The sequence below is a fragment of the Natator depressus genome, chromosome 1, assembly GCF_965152275.1.
Source record: "Natator depressus isolate rNatDep1 chromosome 1, rNatDep2.hap1, whole genome shotgun sequence".
Taxonomy (NCBI): domain Eukaryota; kingdom Metazoa; phylum Chordata; order Testudines; family Cheloniidae; genus Natator; species Natator depressus.
The window spans coordinates 298,223,678-298,245,528 of NC_134234.1; the positions used below are offsets into that span (position 1 = coordinate 298,223,678).

At 46.8% G+C, this 21,851-nt stretch overlaps 2 protein-coding genes across 10 annotated transcripts in view; one reads left to right on the plus strand and one right to left on the minus strand.

Annotated features, from left to right (window-relative positions):
• Positions 1 to 1,228, minus strand: part of DOCK4 (dedicator of cytokinesis 4) — a 412,625-nt gene extending 411,397 nt beyond the window's left edge. For all 4 annotated transcript variants that reach the window (XM_074942246.1, XM_074942244.1, XM_074942245.1 and 1 more), the window contains exon 1: positions 1,020 to 1,228. In XM_074942246.1, coding sequence (XP_074798347.1) covers positions 1,020 to 1,056 — 37 coding nt within the window. In that variant the 5' untranslated portion in view covers positions 1,057 to 1,228. The remainder of the gene's footprint in view (positions 1 to 1,019) is intronic.
• A 158-nt stretch (positions 1,229 to 1,386) lies between these two features.
• The window catches only part of ZNF277 (zinc finger protein 277), an 89,008-nt gene continuing 68,543 nt past the window's right edge, over positions 1,387 to 21,851 (plus strand). For 2 of the 6 annotated variants that reach the window (XR_012637596.1, XM_074942249.1), the window contains exon 1: positions 1,387 to 1,521. Coding sequence is in view for 3 of the 6 variants with exons in the window: in XM_074942249.1 (XP_074798350.1) it covers positions 1,479 to 1,521 (43 nt within the window). In the remaining 3 variants the exon portion in view is untranslated. Of the gene's footprint in view, positions 1,522 to 21,128; positions 21,387 to 21,851 lie in introns of those variants that run through there. The other 4 variants (XM_074942247.1, XM_074942251.1, XM_074942250.1 and 1 more) reach the window with 4 other exon arrangements.

The window sequence follows — 21,851 nt, forward strand, 5'->3', positions numbered from 1 at the left end:
ATTGCTAGGATTTGAAAATTGTTTTATTGTTGTTAGGACTGTTTATATAGCTGGCAGAAAATCTTAGCCCTTCCAAAAAGTATCAGGGGGATCAGGCTGAATTCAATAGTTGAAAAGGAAAATATGAGTTTTAAGTATGCAACTAAGAGGAGGGGGCAGAGAGAAAAAGGAGGAAACGTTCCCTATTCTGTAACTGGGGCCGAAGTAAAAAAGAGATGAGAAAACCCAGATTCATCAGTCAAATATCTAACGTCCTTTGTTGTTCACCTTTCGAATAGGACGATGCTAAGCTGTCTCTCCTCCTCACAAACAGGATCCTGAACTTGAAATACTGAAACACATTTCCCTGCCTCTGCCTAATCCAGACCTTTATAAACTCAATTTCACATCCAAACAAAACGTTAGCATAGGAAGTAAACTACTGTCCTGATTAAACACTGTACACACACACACACACACAAACAAAAACACATACAACTGCGGACTGGTGCCTGTCTCGAAAGATGGCAGTAGCTTAAACTGAGCGTGCCCGTTAAGCAGAATACCCATTTTTAAACAATTGTGTGGTTTTCTCTCCCCCTCTCCTCCCTCCGGTGTTGAGGCTAGTGGGAAGAGGAGTCTCCCGGCGGGGCTGTTTTACTGAGATGCTATTCAGTCCTCACAGACTCTTTGCAGAGGTGATCAGGCTTTACGGAGACTTATGCTTTCCAACTGTTTTTTGTTCATAACACCCCCCCCCCCCCCCCCACACACACACACACACACACATTTTCAATCGCTGCAGCTATTCGTTGCACGGTGGGGCGGGGGGGGGGGGAGGAAAGGGGTGTGATAACAGGAATCCATTCCCTCCCTCCCCACCTGACACATGAACCAGCAGCGTCCGCTTGCAAACTCCTCGGACAGCGGCAGAACCACAGGCATGCCCCCACCCGGGAGGTTCGGGGCGGCTTACAGTCTTATCGCCACCTGGACCAGCCCCACCAAGACAGGGCACCAGTGCCAGCGGCCCCACTCACCCACGCCGTATTTCTCGTGCTCTGTAGGGATCCACATGCTCACAGCGTGGCTCTAGCCCTCGGCGAACAATGAGAGCAGCAGCGCCCAGCCAACCCCTCTGCCCAGCGCCGCCGCTGCCGCTGCTCGGCGGGGCTCAGCCGCGCTGCTCGGGCTCCAGCCGAGAAGTCATTGTTGTGATTGACTCAGCCCCGCTCCCCCGCCGGCCACTCACAGCGGCCGCCTGCCCCGCTGCTTGCCGGGAAGCGTAGTTTCCCCGCGGAGTACAGCGGCAGGGGGGCGGGGCCCAACCATAGCCCTGCCCCCTTCTAGCGCCCGCTTCCTTAGAGCCGGGAAACTGCAAGTCCTGATGAGCTCCGCGTTCTGGAGGTGGGGCCGGAGCCCTCGAGGCTCTTTCCTATTGGTTTAGGCGCCGTTCCAATGCGTGCACGTCACTCTTGGGTCCATCTGCGAACTGTGGCATGGCAGCTTCCTCAGGTGTTGGCGCTGCGGCCGACAGAGGCGGTGAGTGTGGTGCGCTCCTGAGTGTCGGGTCGGGACCCCTTCTCCTGTTCAAGCGCCCTGTCCCTTCTAGTGAGTCTAGGTGCTTACAGGGAAAGCGTGAGTGGGACTGCAACAGACCTTTGTTGGGGGTCCCTGGGCCAAGTTAGACCCGATCTCTGTCCCAGAGCCTCATCATCATTACTTATTAATGGTATCAGGGGGTAGCCGTGTTAGTCTGTATCTACAAAACCAACAAGGAGTCCGGTGGCACCTTAAAGACTAACAGATTTATTTGGGCATAAGCTTTCGCGGGTAAAAAACACTCCTTTACCCACGAAAGCTTATGCCCAAATAAATCTGTTAGTCTTTAAGGTGCTACCAGGCTCCTTGTTGTACTTATTAATACTTCATCACAACATGTTGCAAAGGTAGGCAAGCAAAGAATATGAAAACAGCTGCAGTCTGTAGCACAACTGGCAATACGCTGTTCAGAAAGCATGCCAGAGAATGGATGCTTAACTCAAAAGTACAGAAAAAAAAATCATTTCTAATGCTACAACAGGTAATGTGCATAGAAACCCTGCCAATGTTGATCTTGCTAACTATATATTTAAGAAACCACACTATGAAAGGTTGATGCCAATAGAGTGAGAAATCAGTTCGGTCAGAGCAGGCAGCTTTTAACCCATGTAGTAGAACATTCTATCTTTGTGGCTTTTAAACTTACAGGTACCATTGCCAAGCTTATCCTCCACCTATCACAGCACATATATAGCTTGCCTAAACACAAAAGCTGTATCACATTATATATACTGGTAGTTAAGGCGATGCATTTCTCTTTCCCCCCTACACAAACCCAACCCCTAGTATGGATGCACTTGTATTGGTTAAAAGATGCATTATATCAGTATAGTTATTACTGCAAAGGAAGGGGAATAAGCTGTACTGCTATAAGGCCCCTTTATACTGGTATAACTGCATCCACACTAGGTGTTATACCAATATAACAATTTGTGTGGGGAAAAAAACATACCCCTAACCAAAGTAGTTATATTGTTACCAAAACTGCATGTAGACCAGGCCTAAGAACCAGACAGCGCTCTGGTAAAAGGAGAGTTAGCCTGAAATCTCTGGTGTGGAAGAGGTCTAAAGCCACTTACCGTACTGCAGAGTAAGTTTGTTCCCACTGGGGTTTGGAGATCTAACCTAGATTTTTTTTCTGTTTATTGTAAGTTATTTTCTCGTGGTGAAGTAAAAGTACCCTAGCTCCTCCAATGAGGAGTTGTTTTGTTTTTAACAACAATGCTTTGTGTTCAGGACTTTCAGTCTTTCTTCACATCCTCTTAACAGCAGGTGCACTGCAATTTGTCTCTCTCAAACATTCATAGGTATCACTGAAAATGGCTACTTCTGCCCAGTATAGAAAGCCTGAGAACTGTGACAGGACCCAACTGCACCTTTGACCCCTCCTGGTCTCTTTGAGTGTATCCCTACCTCCCCTAAGGTCTCAGGCCTTCAGCCATTACCTTTCTTGGAGTGGAATCACACAGTTTTCCCACTCTCAGATTGTGCCTAGGGCAGCAGTCACCTGCTATTCACTGTGGTTTCCTCAGAAAGTCTGATTTAGACTCAGATCTTGCCATTCTGTTCCTTCAATCCCAGCTGACTTTTCACCACCTTTGACTCATTCCTGAAACCCTCCCCACATCCTGCCACTACTTCTCTCTCAGCATAATATCTTGCTGATTTCTTTCAAGAGAAGATTGTCAAGATGAACATAAGAATGGCCGTACTGGGTCGACCAAAGATCCATCTAGCCCAGTATCCTGTCTTCTGACAGTAGCCAATGCCAGGTGCCCTTGAGGGAATGAACAGAACAGATAATCAAGTGATCCTTTTCTTGTCGCTGATTCCCAGCTTCTGACAAACAGAGGTTAGGGATACCCATCCTGGCTAATAGCCATTGATGCACCTATCCTCCAGGAATTCATCTAGTTCTTTTTTGAACCCTATTATAGCCTTGGCCTTCTCAAAATCCCTTGGCAAAGAGGTCCAGAGGTTGACTGTGCTTTGTGTGAAGAAATACTTCCTTTTGTTTGTTTTAAACCTGCAGCCTATTAATTTCATTTGGTGACCCCTAATTCTTGTGTTATGAGGAGGAGTAAATAACACTTCCTTATGTACTTTCTTCATGCCAGTCATGATTTGATAGACCTTATTCACCCCTTAGTTGTCTCTTTTCCAAGCTGAAAAGTTCTAGTTTTATTAATCTCTCCTCGTACAGAAGCTTCCATACCCCTAATAATTTTTGTAGCCCTTTTCTGAACCTTTTCCAATTCCAATATATCTTTTTTTGAGATGGGGTGACCACATCCTGAATATTGCATGCAGATGTGGGCGTACCATGGATTTATACAGTGGCAATATGATATTTTCTGTCTTATTATCTATCCCTTTCTTAATGATTCCCAACATTCTGTTCACATTCTGTTGACTGCCGCTGCACGTTGAGTGAATGTTTTCAGAGAACTATCCACAATGATGCCAAGATCTCTTTCTTGAGTGGTAACAGCTAATTTAGAACACGTTGTTTTATATGTGTAGTTGGGATTATGGTTTCCAATGTGCAGTATGTTGGATTTATCAACATTGAATTTCATCTCCCATTTTCTTGCCCAGTCACCTAGTTTTGAGAGATCCTTTTGTAGCTCTTTGCAGTCTGCCTGGGACTTAACTATCTTGAGTAGTTTTGTATCATCTGCAAATTTTGCCATCTCCCTGTTTATCTCTTTTTCCAGATCATTTATGAATATGTTGAAAAGGACTGGGCCCAGTACAGACCCATCTTTAAAGAACCCACCATTGACCCCACTTGCCTCTTCAGCTACCACTTCATCTCCCTTTCATTTCTAAACTCATTGAAAATGCTGTTTATAATTGCTGTCTGGAGCTTCTCTACTCCACTTCCATCCTGTAACATCTCCAATCTGACTTTTACCCCTTGCTCTCAACTAAGAACTCAACATTCACACTGAAGTCACTAATGACCTCCTCTTAGCCAAATCTGAGAATCAGTCAGAGGCTGGGCACTCCAGAAGGAAGCTCTGAGGACTCAAGCGTTGGAGTGTATCTATTGTTAACCTGTAAAGAGAGAGCAGGGCCTGCAGAAGCCTACAAGCAACTGTTTGTGTTGCCAAAGGCTGGTGGATTTGGGGCATTTCCCCCCAGTAGGCACAGACAAGACTCCCTCATGCTAAGGGCAGTTGGTAGCGAGGTGTCTCTCAACCCTGGGTACTCCCAAGAAACATCACACCATGATTCCTACAAAAGACTTGACTCTACTGCCACTGCTTATCATGCTGACCAATATTGTCTCATTGTTTCCTTGTATTCCCTTGTCAGTCTGCCTATATCTGTCTCTTGTCTAAAGTCTTGTATTTAGCCTCTGCCCTAAGGGGCTTACAGTCTATCTTTTTTTCTTCAGGGTTTGTGATTGTGCTAATCATGACTCTAGCATAGTGGGGTCCTGAGCCAGGATTAGGGCTCATAGGTGCTATGATAACACAAATAATAATACACTGAGATTGGTAACTGGTAACCAAACTGCCTTCTTAAAGCAAACTATTTATATAGAACCAATTGATTTGAGAAAACAGATCTTAAAAAGAATAAACTAAACTGTCCACGTGCTTGCCTTTCCTAAGGCTTACTATTCCCTGGATCCAGGGAAAGCTCCAACTCGTTCAGGCTCCTCTGCAGACTGTCAACCTGTCCTCCTGACAGTTGACACCTCCCTTCTCTCCTGAGAAGGGCTTTTTATCTGTTTAATGTTCTTTTGATCTTTTCATTCCAAGCACTGGCAGAACAGCTGTGTCACTTTGTTGGAGACAGGATATAGACTGCTCAAAGCTAATAGCTTCCCACGCTTTCTTTCAAGTGTGTGCCTGAATGTTCTTATCTGGGATCACTGTGTTACATTCCTGGTTGTTCTTCCAGTAGCCCCCTTTTTCTTTATTCTTTTCCCACAAATCCTTTCACTCTACTTATCCTGATCTCTTACCTTCCCCGATGCCCTTTATTCTTTCCTCTCTCTCCTCCCCCAGTACTTTCCTGTTATACCCCTTTTAAAACAAAACTGCTACACTCTCTCCTCCCTCAGCTGTCCCACCTGGGTTCCACATCTCCTCTCTCTTCCCTCCCTTCACACACACTTTCTGCCACTCCATGTTCCCGCTTTGCTCTTCCTCCCTCACCTCCTCCTCCCCATCCCCCCCCCCACACACATCTTCTACCACTTCCAGTTCCTATGTATCTCCCCACCATGGGCGGCGCATGACTCCTGCATTTGGGGAGGTTGGGTGAAAGTGCCAGAAGCTCCCTGGGAGGGGGGAGGGCTCAGGTGCAGGCAGAGCAGGATTGGGGGGACAGATGGGTAATAGGGGTTAGTGGCACAGAATGTGGTGGGTTGGGTGGGACAGAAACATCTATGCACTGGTCAGGGTGAGTGGGGACAACCTGGGGAGGGGGATTGGATGGTCAGTGGCTGAAATTAGGGGAAACTGGTACAGGTTTCTCCTCTTCTCTTTAGAAACCTCTAGTCCCCCCTCCTGGGCTACACACCATAGGCCCACTCTGACAACCTCTTCCTTTTCCCAGCAACCATCATGCCTTTCTGGCTGACCGTCTCACCTCACTTCCCCAAGTCTCCCAACCCCTGTCAGCTTGGATCCTTCCAACCTGCTGCAGAGGGGTGCAAGGAGGGCTCCTTCCTCTCCCAGTGTGCACAATGTGTGTGGGAGTAAGAAATAGTGAGTTTTTTTCTCACTGGTGAGAAATTCACTCAGGGAGCTGCATAAAACATTGCAGCTATTCTGATGGGTCTTTGCCTTGTGCAAACAACTGTCACTTTTTTGTGAGGTCAGTAGAACTCTGATGAATAACATCTGATGGAAGGTGGAACATCCAAGAGGACCCAAGCCCATTGTCCTGTGCGTTTGAATGCTGATGGATTTTAAATTGCTGTACCCAAAGCACCCCAAATGCCCTGTTAAGGTCCTGTGACATCATAATTCACCCAGACTCCTGGTGAACACTCCAAATGTTCTTAGTTGTTTAAACATCATTACTGATGCCATGTGGGATCCTTAATAGAGCTCTGCGCGGGACTATTTTTTTATCCCATTCTTGTCCTACCCCACAATATTCACTCCCACCCGCTCCTGCATTGTTTCTTGCAATATTATCCCGCTCCCACCAGCAAAAACCTGAGATCCCCGCAAATCCCACAAGAGAGACAGATTGCTCCATGCTACTAAAAAAAAAAAAAAAAAAAAAAAATTTAAAAAAGGTTGGTTATTTATTTTTATATATATTTTATATATAATTAATAAAAAATGTAATTCAAACACAATTTTACCACTAAAAGAATAAAACAAATCTTGCTTAAGCCATGTGAAAAAAACCTTTAATTCCTGTTATAATAGACATTAAATCTCTTTCTATCCCTCGCTTAAATTTCAAGTATTAAACCTTTATTTAAAAAAAAAGAATTTCAGCAATGTAAAGCAAGTTTTTCTATTTGTGACAGACTGATGGAAGATTTCGTGTTTTCCCACAAATTACAGCCTGTTTTATTTCCCCACCCAATCCCACCCTCAACAAAGTACATTTATCTGCTCCAGCTATGGCATTTATGGCAGCAGGTCCCGCACAACCCACAGGATCCCAGTCCCACTGCAGAGCTCTAATCTTAAGGATCCAAAATGCTATTGACTCCCTGGGAACTTCTCGTATTTCTGTGCCTACATCTCTTTCAGTTTGAAGCGTTTCCAAACTTGTACCTTTCTCAGCCTCCTTCCTGAGAAGGGAGACAGACCAGTGCCCTCCTACCTATAGCCTCTGTCAGAACCTTTCAGGACACTGGTTTGGTACAGTGGTATATGTTAACAATTATAACATTTAGTGATCGCTGCTGAAATAGGTTTACTAATTAACTTAAATACAGTAGGCTGTATATTATTAAAGTAATATAATTACAGAAATGGACCTTTAAAATATTGCACTTTCTTTATATTAAACTAGTTCATATATTTTTTAAAATTATTTATAGGAATCTAGTAAAGTTTTCTTACGTTATTACCTGCTGAACACACTGACCTTTATAGAGGACTGAAAGCAGGTTTAATAGAGTGGAAACTGATTGGTTTAACAAATCCCTTTTCTATGTGGAGTTGTGTCACAATACCAACATCATCCTCTTAAATAAATGTTTGTTACAGTAACAGAATTTTAGTGCAACAAGGCTAGTTTACATTCTTCCACAATGTGTTTTTTGTATAACTGAATGAGTGACAGGAGAACATAATGAGACTAAATATTTCAATAGAATATGTAATGGATTATTTTACTTTGTGAAACAAGTCTGTATTGTCTATGATCCCACCATAATTCTACAGATAATTGTATAGCATGAATATGTGTTGTATCTGCTCTGATGACATGCCTGTATAAAACAATGGGGGATCTCCTCGCGCCTTAGCATGTATGCATAACTCCCATTAACGTTAGGCACAGACTGGTCTCAACTGGCTTTTTCACAGAACATAACAAACAGTTTGAAAGCTCTGGGAATTTAAAGTATAACCGTAGCTTAAAAAATAAACTGTAAGTCAACTATCCTTCTAAATATAATATCTTAAATATCTATTAATGGACATGCAATTACACTTAATTTCAGCAATTTGGGACATTCTTATTTACTTATTAGTGATTCAGTTGCTTCAGGTCTTCACTTCACTTCTGTTACCTACCATACAGTAGTTCCTGAACAACAAGGACAGTAGGGTTGCCAGGTGTCGGGTTTTTGACCAGAACACCTGGTCAAAAAGGGACCCTGGCGACTCCGGTCAACACTGCTGACCAGGTCGCTAAAGGTCCAGTTGGCGGCACAGCAGGGCTGGCAGGCTCCCTGCCCGGCTTCACACGGCTCCCAGGAAGCAGCCGGCATGTCTGACTCCTACGTGAAGGGGCAGTCAGGGAGGCTCCGCAAGCTGTCCCCGCCCACAAGCGCCACTCCAGGAACCGCAGCCAATGGGAGCTGTGGGGGTGGCACCTGTGGGCGGGGGGGGGGGCAGCAGGTAGAGCCCCCTGGCTGTGCCTCTGCCTAGGCGATGGAGGGACATGTTGCCATTTCCCAGGCGCCACTTGAGGTCAGCACTGCCCGGCGCCCACACCCTGAACCTCCTCCTGCACCTCAACCCCCACCCCATTTCGGAAACCCCCTCCCACACCCAAACTCACTCCCGGAGCCTGCACCTAACCCACACCCCTGCCCCAGCCCCCTCCTGCACTCCAAAACACTCATCCCCAGTCCCACCGCAGAGCGCGCACCCCCAGCCAGAGCCCTCAGCTCCTCCCGCACTCCTGCCCTGAGCCCCTTCCTGCACTCTAACCCCCTCATCCCCAGCCCAGAGTCCCCCTTGCACCCCAAAACCCTCAGCCCCAGCCCCATCCCAGAGCCCGCATCCCCAGCCAGAGCTCTCATCCCTTCCTGCACCCCTGCCCATGCCTGGTGAAAATGACCGAGGGTGTGAGAGAGCGAGCAATGGAGGAAGGGGAGATGAAGTGAGCAGGGATGGGCCCTCAGAGAAGGGGCAAGGCAGAGCAGGGTGGGGCCTCTGGGAAGGTGTGGGGTAGGGCAAGAGTGTTCGGTTTTCTGCAATTAAATAGTTGGCAACTCTAAAGGAGAGAGAATCTGTCATGGATATTTTTCAAATTACAGGCTGCTGATTCATGTGTGATTTAACTGCACTAACGGAATCAATAATAGCTAACAATATGTATTCTTTCTAACTTTTAGTAGAATTCTCTCTCATTACTTGCATAAATGGACAGGCCTAAAGTTGTTAGTTATCCAAAAAAACCTCTTTTTAAAAAGTAATTATTTTTAAAATCTAGAAAATATTTTTTGGGGGAGGAGTCTTATTAAAGATTTTGTGTGTGTGTTTTTACATGTAATATAGGAGCTTTTTTATGTTAGCTGGACTCCACAAAACACACTTTCAACCTGACTCCTTACTTAATGGATTGTTTTGTTTGGGAATTTCCCAGTTTTTTGAGTGAACACCAAAAACTTAAATTTGGCTAGGATCTAAGGGACCCAAAAATTATATAGTGTATAGATGGTATATGTTATGAGATCTATTAAAAATGAGTTTTTCTCCTTCTGCAAGTCTATATGATGTGGAAGTGAGAGGGAAGTTATACCTGAGTGGGACTGGTGTACAGTGGGGAGAGAGGGGACGAGGACTTTTGTCCACATGGAAAACATTAAATGCTTAAAACCTTAGATCTGGGAAGATTAAAATACTGCATTCTACTACTTTAAGGCAGGCATGCCTCTGTTGGGAGCTGGTCCTGTACTTCTGCACAGTATCCCTTTGAAGTCAGTGGGGCTCATATGTGAGTAAGGGTCCATGTTTATGGGATGTGTTTTTCTTTTGTTTTGTTTCGGGGGAGGGAAGGATTGGCACCTCAACCAATAATATGTTCATTCATTATAACCAATTGAGAATGAAATATATACTATCCCCAGTAACAATGATTACAGTTATAATAGTTTGAATCAGTCAATAGTTTGAGTAGTAATATTATGCTACATAATTTGTAATAACAAAAGCTCTGGTTATTCTGCACAGTAACACAAAGCATCAGTTCTTGAAATGTACAAAACTTCTAAAAGATTTTGTCTGCAATAACAGTAGGAGCATAGACTTATACAAAGTGCTACATAAGAATGCAAAGCCTTCTTCCAGTAATGCATTCCACCAGTTATGCGATACTGTATCATGCAGGGAACCTTTCCTGACCCAGCTTGTGATCACTTTATGCCCTGAAGTATAAAGAAAAACACGTGTACTGTAGAATCGCAACAATCCTCACCCCTGTTAATTCATATACAAAATAAAAGCGATCTCTCACCACTTTTTATCAAAGATTTAATAGGAGAGGGCTATAATGAGGTCTCACATTAATACTTCATTGTTGTTACAAAATCTGATACAGTTATGAAAGCTAAAGTATACTTGTGAAGTAAATGAATGAACTACACTCTCCATTATGCTTGGGTATTTTTGATTGGCTTTGTTCACTAGAATGGGCTCCAGCTCATTAGTATGAAACAGTGATGCCCATCTTTAAATGTTAGAGCTAGAGGAGGTACAGTAGTTGGAGATCATGTCTGATCACGGATACTGGAGTGTAGTTTCCTAATCTATAATTCTTCTTTGAGTGCTTGTGTAACCCACACACCTCCTGGGTGTGGTATTCTGTCCCATCTAGTGGCACTGAGACCACTTAAAGAGAGAGATAAAATTAGTCTGCTCTACAGCCTTAGCTAACAGCCAGCTGGCTTTTACCTAATGCAGTAGATGCTTATGCACTAAGCTCCAAAGATCCCCGGTTCGATCCCACCTGCTGACGACCGGGGTCTTTCAGCATTAACTTGCGTATGTCGATTCCATTCTAGGTATGCATAAGCCCACATGTGTGGTCATCGGAGATTTTTGCCTTAGTGGTACTCGTAGGATTGGCTGTGGCACCCTCTGGAGTGCCGCACTCATGCCACGGTATATCATGCCAGCGGCCTTATGCCCTCTCAGTTTCTTCTTATCGCCCGTGGTGGTTAGTTGGAGTGCCTTCCTTGCGTAGGTAAGAGCTAGTGGTTTTTTCTCTGTGAACTTCATGCCTTAGGGCCTTTGTACATAGTTTGGTTACAATAGTGGTTAAGTAGTTGTTAAATGTTTGTTAGTTAGGGTCCCAGCGTGGACTTTGCCCCAGGTAGGGCATGCCCCAGTCTCCCAGGTTTAAGCCCTGCTCCGACTGCAACAGGCTATGGCTGTGAGTGACCCCATAGCAGCTGTCTTAAGTGCTTGGGGGAGTCGCACGTTAAGGATCAGTGCCGGATTTGTAAGACCGTTCGGCCCCGCACCAAGAAGGAGAGGGATATCCGCCTCAGGGTCTCCTAATGGAGTCTGCCCTCTGCCCGGCTTCTGGCCGTCCAGGCAGTTCGCTCCAAGTACTTCGGCCTATGTGTGCAGTGCGCCGTTAGCACCCGGCTCCTCCTGGCACTGTTTGACATCGTCGGTGCTGAAGAAGACAGCTAAGAAGTGCTCCCCAGCACCAAGCAAGAAGGCCTAAGGGTCGTCGACCAAAGGACCCGAGCCTGGCCGCCAGGTTACTCCAGAGCCAAGAGATCGTGCCTCCCTGGTTGGGGCTCCCAGCCCCCTTTAAAGGTCTGCCACTGACTCCTGGGAGAGGTATGGGACCCACACCCCTGCCTGCACCATCATCCTTCCAGGCTCCCCAGGTGCCGAGAGAACACAGTTCTCCTCCAGCTCCATTGATGACTCTGGTGCTGCAGGACTCAGCTATGGCTCCCCAAGAGGAAAAGCCAGCCACTAAGACCCCTCAAGGGACAGAGGAACACTGCCAGTCGCTGGACAGGAAGCGACTATCCTCTCCGCCGCATTGAGGGTCCCAGGACAAGTCTAAGATGTGTCATCAGTCGCCCAGACCACGTCAAGATTCCCTCGGCATTACTCACCGGTACGGGGTTGGCGCTCCCCATACTACTCCTGGCACAGCTCATCCTCTCATCAGTCGTCCTCCAGACGTCGGTCCCGACTGCCTCCTCAGTGGGAGCATTCCCCATCTTGGCACCGGTCTCCCCGGTACTGACAACAGTTTCCCCCATCTGGTCAGTGGTCGTCAATAGCCACGAGCAGCGAACAGACACAGTCATCAACGGCCCCTCCCTGGTTGCCGGAAGGTAATTCCTCCAGCACGGAGGGCCAGTTGAGACCACCACCCAGGTCCCATCGGCAAGATTGGGTGCCAGAACCTGCACTGTTGTCTGCGGCACCGCAGTGGCAGCACAGCCAGTGGCCAGCACAGTGGCCTTATTGGAGCACATGGCGCGTACCAATCAGGACGATGCCCCCTCTTCAGTGCGCCTCGGATGCTATGTCGGAGCATCGACCAGTGGCACTGGGCTCGGTTCCACGGGCCTGTTCGGAGACCAGAGTGGAGGAGCTTGGGCCCACCCTGAAGCCTCCATCCCCCGTGGCAGTTGATGCCCCGGGACCTCCCCCAGCAGTCCAATCTTCCTCCTTGACCCCAGAAGAAGAGATCGTGGGACCTTCGAGGGCTAGCCCCCTGGATGACTTCAGGGAGCATCAAGCCCTACTTCGGCGGGTAGCCGAGAACTTGGGGCTGGAGGTGCAGGAGATGGCAGAGAAAGAGGACACCCTTTTCAATGTCCTCTCAGTCTCTACACCCACCCAGGTCGCCCTGCCTGTGCATGAAGAGGTTTTCGAGATAGCCAAGGCCCAGTGGCAAACCCCCTCCTCCATTCCTCCCACCTCTAAACAAACCTAGAAAAAGTATTTCATTCTGGCCAAGGGTTCTGAATACCTTTATACCCACCCACTCCCTGCTCACAGGAGCCTGCAGCCAACGAGAAGGACAGAGTCACACCTCCTCAACTCCCAAGAAGAGAGGCCAAAAGTCTCGATCTATTTGGGAGAAAGATTTATTCTTCCACCAGCTGACAATTTTGGGTGGCGAACTCTCAGGTCCTGTTGGGCAGATATAACTTTATAACTCTGGGATGGTCTTAAAAAATTCCAGGAGTCCCTCCTGCAGGGTCTAGCTCAAGAGTTCGGCACCTTGGTGGAGGAGGGTACTGCAGTGGACAGATGATCTCTGCAGATGGCCTGGGACGCAGCAAACTTGACGGCTCAGGTGGTCGCATCAGCAATTGTGTTGCCGTGCAGCGCCTGGCTTCAAACGACGGCCCTCTCCCTAGAGATGCAGACGTCCATTCAAGACCTCCCTTTCAACAGGGTTGGTCTTTTGTCTGAGCAGACGGATGCCATGCTGCACGGGTTGAAGCACACTAGAGCCACCTTACACTCATTGGGCATGCACACGCCATAGTCGGCTAGAAAGCCCTTCCGGCCGCCCCCACCACCAAGACCTTGGCAACCTCCCAGGGCACTGCAAGAAGAAGGGATGTGAGTTTTATGGATGCCCTTCTTCCTCCCACTCACTTGCACAACCTGGGCCCGCCAAACATCTAAGGAGCCAAAAGCGCTCATTTTGAGGGTGTGCCCGAGAGTGAGCCCCAGTAAGCTACCCAGATCCTTCCTGCCTTTTCCTCAACCACCTCTCTCCCTACTGCTCAGTCTGGTTGCAGGTTACATCAGACCGCTGGGTCCTGGATGTAATAGCTTGGGGCTATTCCCTGCAATTCTTGGCTGCCCCTTCCTCCCACCTCACTCCCATTTCCTCATCCCTCTTCAGGGACCCTTCTCACGAGCAACTCCTTGTTCAGGAGGTCGAAAAGTTCCTGGGCTTGGGGGCTGTGGAGGAGTTTCCTCAGGACATGGAAGGAAGAGGATTCTGCTTCCACTACTTCCTAATCCCGAAGGCCAAAGGGGGCATAAGACCCATCCTGGACCTGTGTTGCCTCAACAGGTCTCTCAAGAAGTTGAAGTTTTGCATAGTCTCTCTGGCCTCCATCATCCCTTCCCTGGATCTGGGAGACTGGTATGCCGCTCTCGACTCAAAGGATGCTTACTTTCACATCTCCATATTCCTGGGACTCGGGCATTTTCTGCTTTTCATAGTGGCCGGGCACCATTTCCAGTTCATGGCATTGCCCTTTGGCCTGTCCTTGGCTCCCAGGGTGTTTATGGACTGCATGGCAGTGATGGCGGCTTACCTGAGATGTTGAGGGGTCCAGATCTTCCCGTATCTCAATGACAGGCTCATCAAGTGCATGTCCCCAGGGCAGATGTAAAGGAGCTTCGATCTGGTGGGTTCCACCAGCAGCAACCTGGGCCTGCTAATACAAAAAAGTCCACGTTAATGCCAGTCCAACACGTAGAGTTTATCTGAGTGGTTCCTTGCAGGCCAGGGCCTTCTTTCCAAAAACGCATTCTCGGGCCGTGTCGGACCTGATCTCCCACATAAATAGCCACCCGCTCACCATGGCCCACACGTGCCTTCAGCTGATGGGCCGCATGCACGTACATGTTCAGCCATGCTTGACTTCATCTGCGACCTCTGCAAATGTGTCTGGTCTCGGACTATGTCCCCAGCAGGCACATCCTGGACCAAATGGTCATGGTGCCGAGCCATGTCCCCTCGTCCCTGGACTGATGGCTGGATTCCAAGTCGGTGCTGCAAATAGTTCCCTTCATGACCCCATCCCTGTCACTTACCCTGGTCTTGGATGCATTGGATCTGGGCTTGGGAGCCCATTTGGGCGAGCTCAGCACTCAGGGTCAGTGGTTTCAACATGACTTAGCCCTTCATATCAACATCAGGGAGCTCAGAGCGGTTCGCCTGGCCTGCCAGGTGTTTTTGCCTACCTGGAAGGCAAGGTGGTGCAGGTCCTGATGGACAGTACTGCTGCGATGTATTCTATCAACAGGCAGGGCGGTGCCAGGTTTTTGGCCCTTTGTCAGGAGGTGCTCAGCCTCTGGGACTTTTGTGTGCAGCATGCCATTCATCTGGTAGCCACCCACCTGGCTGGAACCAAGAATGTCCTGGCAGGTCACCTCAGCAGGACCTTCTCGTGTTGCCCCAAATGGTCGCTCCGTCCAGAGGTTGTCAGTTTAATCCCCCACAGGTGGGGGACTCCCCAAATGGACCTGTTCGTGTCCAAACAGAACAGAAAGTGCCTCATGTTCTGTTCTCTGCAGGGAAGGGATCCCTGTCAGATGCCTTCTTGATTTAGTAGTTGGGAGCGCTGATGTACACCTTCCCACCAATGCCTTTAATCCACAGGGTCCTGCTAAAGGTGAAGCAAGACAAGGCGAACGTCATCCTCATAGCCCCAGCATGGCCTCACCAGTGCTGGTTTGGCATGCTGTTGAGTCTTTCAGCAGCTATCCCGCTGCAGCCACCTCTTTGCTGTGGTTCTGAGACAGCAGATCCGCCCAATCTGTTGCATCCAAACCTGGCAACGGTGCACCTGACAGCTTGGCTACTGCATGGCTAGGTACTGACAAATGGGAGTGCCCCACTGGTGTCCACTGGGTCCTGCTGGGCAGCAGGAAACCCTCCACCAGGGCTATCTACGTGGCGAAGTAGAAGCGGTTCTCGTGTTGGGCCTCGGATCGACACATTCATGCTGAAGAAGCCCCGCTGCAGGACATTGACTATTTGCTGCACCTTAAGCACCAGTGCCTGTTGCTATCTTCAGCCAGGGTACACCTGGTGGCAATGTTCTCTCTCAATTTTTTTCATCCATGTGCAGAATAAATGTTATGTGCACCGAGGTAATGTGCAGATGTGCGCCACCAGTAGAAACAAAAAACCTAGATGTAATGTATATTTTTTAAAAAAGTTACCAATAGGGATAATTACTCCAGCCAGGCCAGGTTAGGCATTTTAGAACTCACACTTAAATTTAATTCTTTGAGTAGTAAGAGAGAAATAAAAATTATGAAATGCATAGACAAGTCAAAACACTAAAATAACTTTGAAAGAATAAAATTACAGAGAATATATATGCATTGCAGGAAGTACCAAGAAGTAACAACAAACAAAAATAACACAAGTATGTGTTGGGAGGTGAGTGTGAAAGACTGTGTGTGTGTGTGTGTGTGTGTGTGTGTGTGTGTGTGTGTGTGGACACAGAGACTCTGTGAGTGTGAGTTGGGGAAGTCTGGATATGAGCGGCTCTGCTAATCAACTGTGCGGCACTTCAGTCACTCCTGGGCAGCCACCCAAGCGCGCAGCTTAGAGGGACCGCAGCCTGGCGGCCATTTCGGTATTCCACCCTCCATTTCAAGGCAGGTCGGTCTTTGCCCATCCCATGATGGTGCGGTTCCTGAAAGGTCTGGAGCGACTTTACCTGCGTGTCCGGGACCCGGTTCCCCTGTGGGATCTGAATCTTGTGCTGTCAAGGCTCATGGGTCCCCGCTTTGAGCCCTTGGCTTCCTGCTCCCTCCTGCTTCTTTCCTGGAAGATCTCCTTCTTGGTCGCTATAACTTTGGCCCATAGGGTGTCTGAGATCAGGGCGCTCATGTCGGGGCCGCCTTATACATGGTCCAGCTGCGTCCACACCTGGGTTTTCTGCTGAAGGTCATTTCCCAGTTTCATACTTGTCAAGACATATACTTTCCAGTCTTTTGTCCAAAGCCCCATGCAACGGATGAAGAATGCAGGCTACATATCCTGGATGTCAGACAGGTGCTGGCCTTCTGCATAGATAGAACAAAGCCGTTCCGTAAGTCAGCACAGTTGTTCGTTGCTGTCACAGACGGTATGAAGGGTTGTCCAGTGTCTACCTAGAGAATCTCGTCTTGGATCAGGGCCTGCATCCGCTACTGCTATGAGCTGGCAAAGGTGCCCCCGCTGGCAATTGTGACTGCTCACTCGACTAGGTGTCATCGGCGGCCTTCCTGGTGCAGGTGCCGATCCAAGAAATCTGTCAGGCTGCCACCTGGTCGTCCATCCACACGTTCGCATCTCATTATGTGCTTACCCAGCAAGCTCAGTATGATGCTGCCTTTGGTAGGGCGATGCTGCAAGGCTGTGAGCTCTGAGCTAATCTCCAGGTATACTGCTTGTGAGACACCTAGAATGGAATCAACATGAGCAAGCACTCAAAGAAGAAAAAACAGTTACCTCCCTTTTTGTAACGCTTGTTCTTCGAGATGTGTTGCTCATGTCCATTCCATTACCTGCCCTCCTGCCCCTTTGTTGGAGTTGTCAGCAAGAAGGAACTGAGAGGGCATAGGGCCAGCGGCGCCTGATATACCGAGGCATGAGCGTTGCACTTTAGAGGGCGCCACAGCTGACCATATGGGTACCACTAAGGCTAAAATCTCCGACCATCGTGCACGTGGGCACTTGCACACGTAAAATGGAATGGACATGAGCAACACATCTCGAAGAACAAGAGTTACAAAAAGGTAGGTAACCATTTTTTCCCATGATCACCATTACCTTCACATTTGGCACCCTCTCATCTTTTGATATAGTAGTTCCTATTTGTAAAATATTAACAGTACATGGTTTTGTTAGTGGCTGAGAGACCCCAGAACTCTTGGATGGTTGCCATCTGTTTTTGTGATGTACTGCAACTGAATTTCTTGAGCTGTTTTGTTACCTCGCTTTTATTTTCTCTTTGATAACTCAGTGTGGTGTGTTTCATCTTCCTTACCTAAACCGTCACTTCCACAGGAATATTTCCCCCCCCGTATTTCTTTTAATCTTTCCAAGATTTCTTTGCTTTTGCAAATTACAATAGGTGATACTTGGCTTTGTTTCCAAAAATGAATTTTAAAAGTACACTGTGCAGAATAAACCTGTGTCGTCTCCTTGCCCACGTGGCTCATTCGTAGTTTGAAGCTAGCACAGATCCTGTTTAATTCAAAGAATCTTTGAATACAGGTGATACTTATATTTGTGTGCTATTATGTTTTCTTCTTACTAATCTTGCGTTTGTTTAGAAGTGGTAATTCTGGAGAGTCAGCCCATTATTTCAAAAAGATGCAATAGTACTTTCCACTTAATTAAGAAACAAGATTGTAGCAATTTAATGTGTTCCATTTCATTCTTAAATTAGCTCCCTTGGTAAACTGTCAATAAAATTTAAGAAGTAAAAGAAGCTTTATCAGAATCATTGACACTATACTAATTAGCATGTATATTTAATCAGAACATAGCACAGTGTATAGGATTAATTAGGCTCCATAAATTTCCCCTCTACCAGGGTGAAGCTTACAAATCTAGGATCTCATAGAAATGTGAGGCTGGAAGGGACCTTGACAGGTCATCTAGTTCAGCCCCCTGTACTAAGGCAGGACCAAGTATATTTAGACCATCCCTGAGAGGTGGTTGTCCAACCTATTCTTAAAAATCTCCCATGACAGGGATTCCACAACGCCCTTGGAAGCCTACTCTAGACTGCTTAACTACCCTTATAGTTAGAAGGTTTTTCCTAATATCTAACCTAAATCTCCCTTGCTACAGATGAAGCCCATTCTCGGCCTACCTTCAGTGGATATAGAGAATAATTGATCACCCTCCTCTTTATAACAGCTTTTAACATACGTGAAGATTGTAATCAGGTCCGCCCTCAGTGTTCTTTTCTCAAGACTACACATGCTCAGTTTTTTAAGTTTTCCTCGTAGCTCAGGTTTTCTAAAACTTTTGTTGCTGTCCTCTGGAATCTCTCCTATTTGTCCACATCTTTCCTGAAGTGTGGCATGCAGAACTGGACACAGTATTCCAGCTGAGGACTCACCAGTGCCTAGTAGAGCAGGACGGTTACCTTCTGGGTGTTACATACAACACTTATGTTAACACATCCCAGAATATTACCCTTTTTTTCAAATGTATACCATTGTTAACTCTTATTCAGTTAGTCATCCTCTATAACCCCCAGATCCTTTTCTCTGGTACTACTGCCTAGCCAGTTATTCCCAATTTTGTAGTTGTGTATTTGATTTTTTTTTTCCTTCCTAAGTGGAGTATTTGCACTTGTCTTTACCGAATGTCACCTTATTGATTTCAGACAAATGGGAGAATTCATCAAAGTTCTTTTGAATTCGAATCCTGTCATCTAAAGTGCTTGCAAACCCTTCAGTTTGGAGTCATCTGAACATTTTATAAGCATACTCTCTGCTCCATTATCCAAGTCATTAATGAAAATATTGAATAGTACTGGATCAAGGACTGAACCCTGCAGTACCCCACTAGATATGCCGTCCTAGTTTGATAGCAAACATTGATAACTACTCTGAGTACAGTCCTTCAGCCAGTTGTGCACCCACCTTATAGTAATTTCATCTAGACCACATCTCTCTTGTTTTGCTTATCAGAATGTCACGTCACAAGCCTTAATAAAATCAAGATGTCACATCTGCAGCTCCTTCCTTCCCTCCCTCCCTCCCTCCCTCCCTCCCTTTTCTCCCCCCCCCCCGGGCCAGTAATCCTGTGAAAAAAGGAAATTAGGTTGGTTTAGCATGATTTGTTCTTGACAAATCTATCTCAGCTGTTATTTATTACCCTATTATCCTCTGGCTGCTTACAGACTGATTGTTTAATAATTTATTCCACTATTTTTCCAGGTATCAAAGTTAGGCTGACTGGTCTATAATTCACCGGGTTATTTTTGTTCCCCTGTTTAAAGATAGGTACAATGTCTGCTCTTCGCCAGTCCTCTAGGACCTTACCTGTCTTCCATGAGTTCTCAAATATAACTGCTAATGGTTTACAGATTGCTTCATCTAGTTCCTTCAGTATCCTAGAGTTCATTTCCTCAGGCCCTGCAAACTTGAATACATCTAACATATCTAAATATTCTTTAACGTGTTCTTTCCCTATTTTGTCTTGTTCCTTTTTCTTGTTGTTAATATTAATTTTGTTAATCATCTGGTCACCATTAACTTTATTAGTGAAGACTGAAGCAAAATAATACTCCTGGGGGAATTCTGCACCAAAAATATAAAAATTCTGCAAAATTCTGCATGTTTTATTTGTCAAAATAACATATAATCACACCAGTGTCAATTATTTCGGTAATTTATTTCAAAATACCTGTCAGCAACTATGTCTGTAACAATACAGACACAAAAATATTCCCTCAGGAGTAGAGAGTTAACGAAACCCGTGTTTCTCTGCCCCCTCTCGCTCAGAGCCCAGCGGGGGGGGGGAGGGGGGGCAGGACAGATACCTACACCCTAGCCCCCAGAGCCCAGCTGTGGGCCTCCCTGGCCAGACACTCTTCCCCCAGAGCTCAGCCATAGGGACTCCCCCAGTCCAGAAACCCACATCCAGTGGTGAGCTGGAGCCGGTTCACATCGGTTCATGTGAACCAGTTGTTAAATTTTGCAGCTGGTTTGAACCGGTTGTTAAAGGGGTTTGGCAAACTCCAGCCCGCAGGCCACATGTGGCCCGCAGGACCGTCCTGTCCGTCCCGCCTGAGCTGTCAGCTGGAGAGGCTCCCCTGAGAATTTCTACTCACCCTGCGGTCCTTCGGCGGCACTTCGGCGGCAGGTCCTTCACTCACTCTGGGTCTTCGGCAGCAGGCCCTTCAGTGCCGCTGAAGACCCGGAGCAACTGAAGAACATGCCGCTGAAGTGCCACCAAAGACCCGGAGCGACTGAAGGAACCGGTTCTTCAGCTTCTGGCAGCTCATCACTGCCCACATCCCTTAATCCCCAGAGCCCAGGGATCCAGAGGGAGAAGCAGCCTGCACACCATCTCCTTCCTTCAGGGTGTGCAGGGTGATGGGCAGTTTCAGTCCCTTAGGGTGGCTGCTGTTTTTTTTGTTTTTTGTTTTTTTTTGTCTGGTAGTAATGGCTCCTAATGGAGGCAGCAAAGCTGGTTCCTTCTCCTTGTCTCCAGAAACTTCTACAAGCACCCAAGGAGGAGAGTTATACCGTGTGATCAGTCAGCTCTTTGCAGACTATACTAGCTGACATAAAGTCCCTCTCTTCCAAGCAGGCCAGTACAGTAGGTGCAGGGCTGGACCTGACCGCTCTGTTTCCGCTCTACAACAGATTCCAATACAGTGTATGTACTGGGGATGGTCTAGAAGAGGGAAGGGATGGATCCTCAGAATTCTGCATCTTCGTGACAGTTTATAACCTGCACCAAAGGCAGACACGCTCCCTGGAGCCCCAAATAGTGGAAGCACAATCCATCTTACCTTTTGGCCACCACACAAGGACAATGGCTATGAAACCAGCATGAGGAGTAATCAAGGTTGCTGTCATTTTGGCACACTGCTATCATTTGCCTTGACTGGGATGCCAATACAGGATTATATATGCTATAAAGCAGTAGTGCATCAATATGTGGTACGTCTTTGTTTCACCAAAGTATATAAGTAAGTCACAGAAAATGTTTTTCGAGTTTTTAGCTTAATCTTGTTTTGTCTGTGATGAAAATCTACAACCTGGTGTGCTGTCTGTGAATGATTTTCATGGTAGTCTGAAAGTTTTTTGTATTATTACTAATGTTTAATGTTCAGGAGTCTCAACCTCCATTTATTTATACCACAAAATATTGCTTGGAAAATCTCCACAATTTTTATCACTAAATGTTAACACGATATACCTGCTGTTTTCTGAAGAAGTCAAGCTAAATTGTTTTAGCATTCCAGTCCATGAGCCATACCAGCTGTAATATTTGTAACTGTCTACCATACTTTGGACAAGTATCGGGGGTAGCCGTGTTAGTCTGTATCCACAAAAACAACAAGGAGTCTGGTGGCACTTTAAAGACTAACAGATTTATTTGGGCATAAGCTTTCGTGGGTAAAA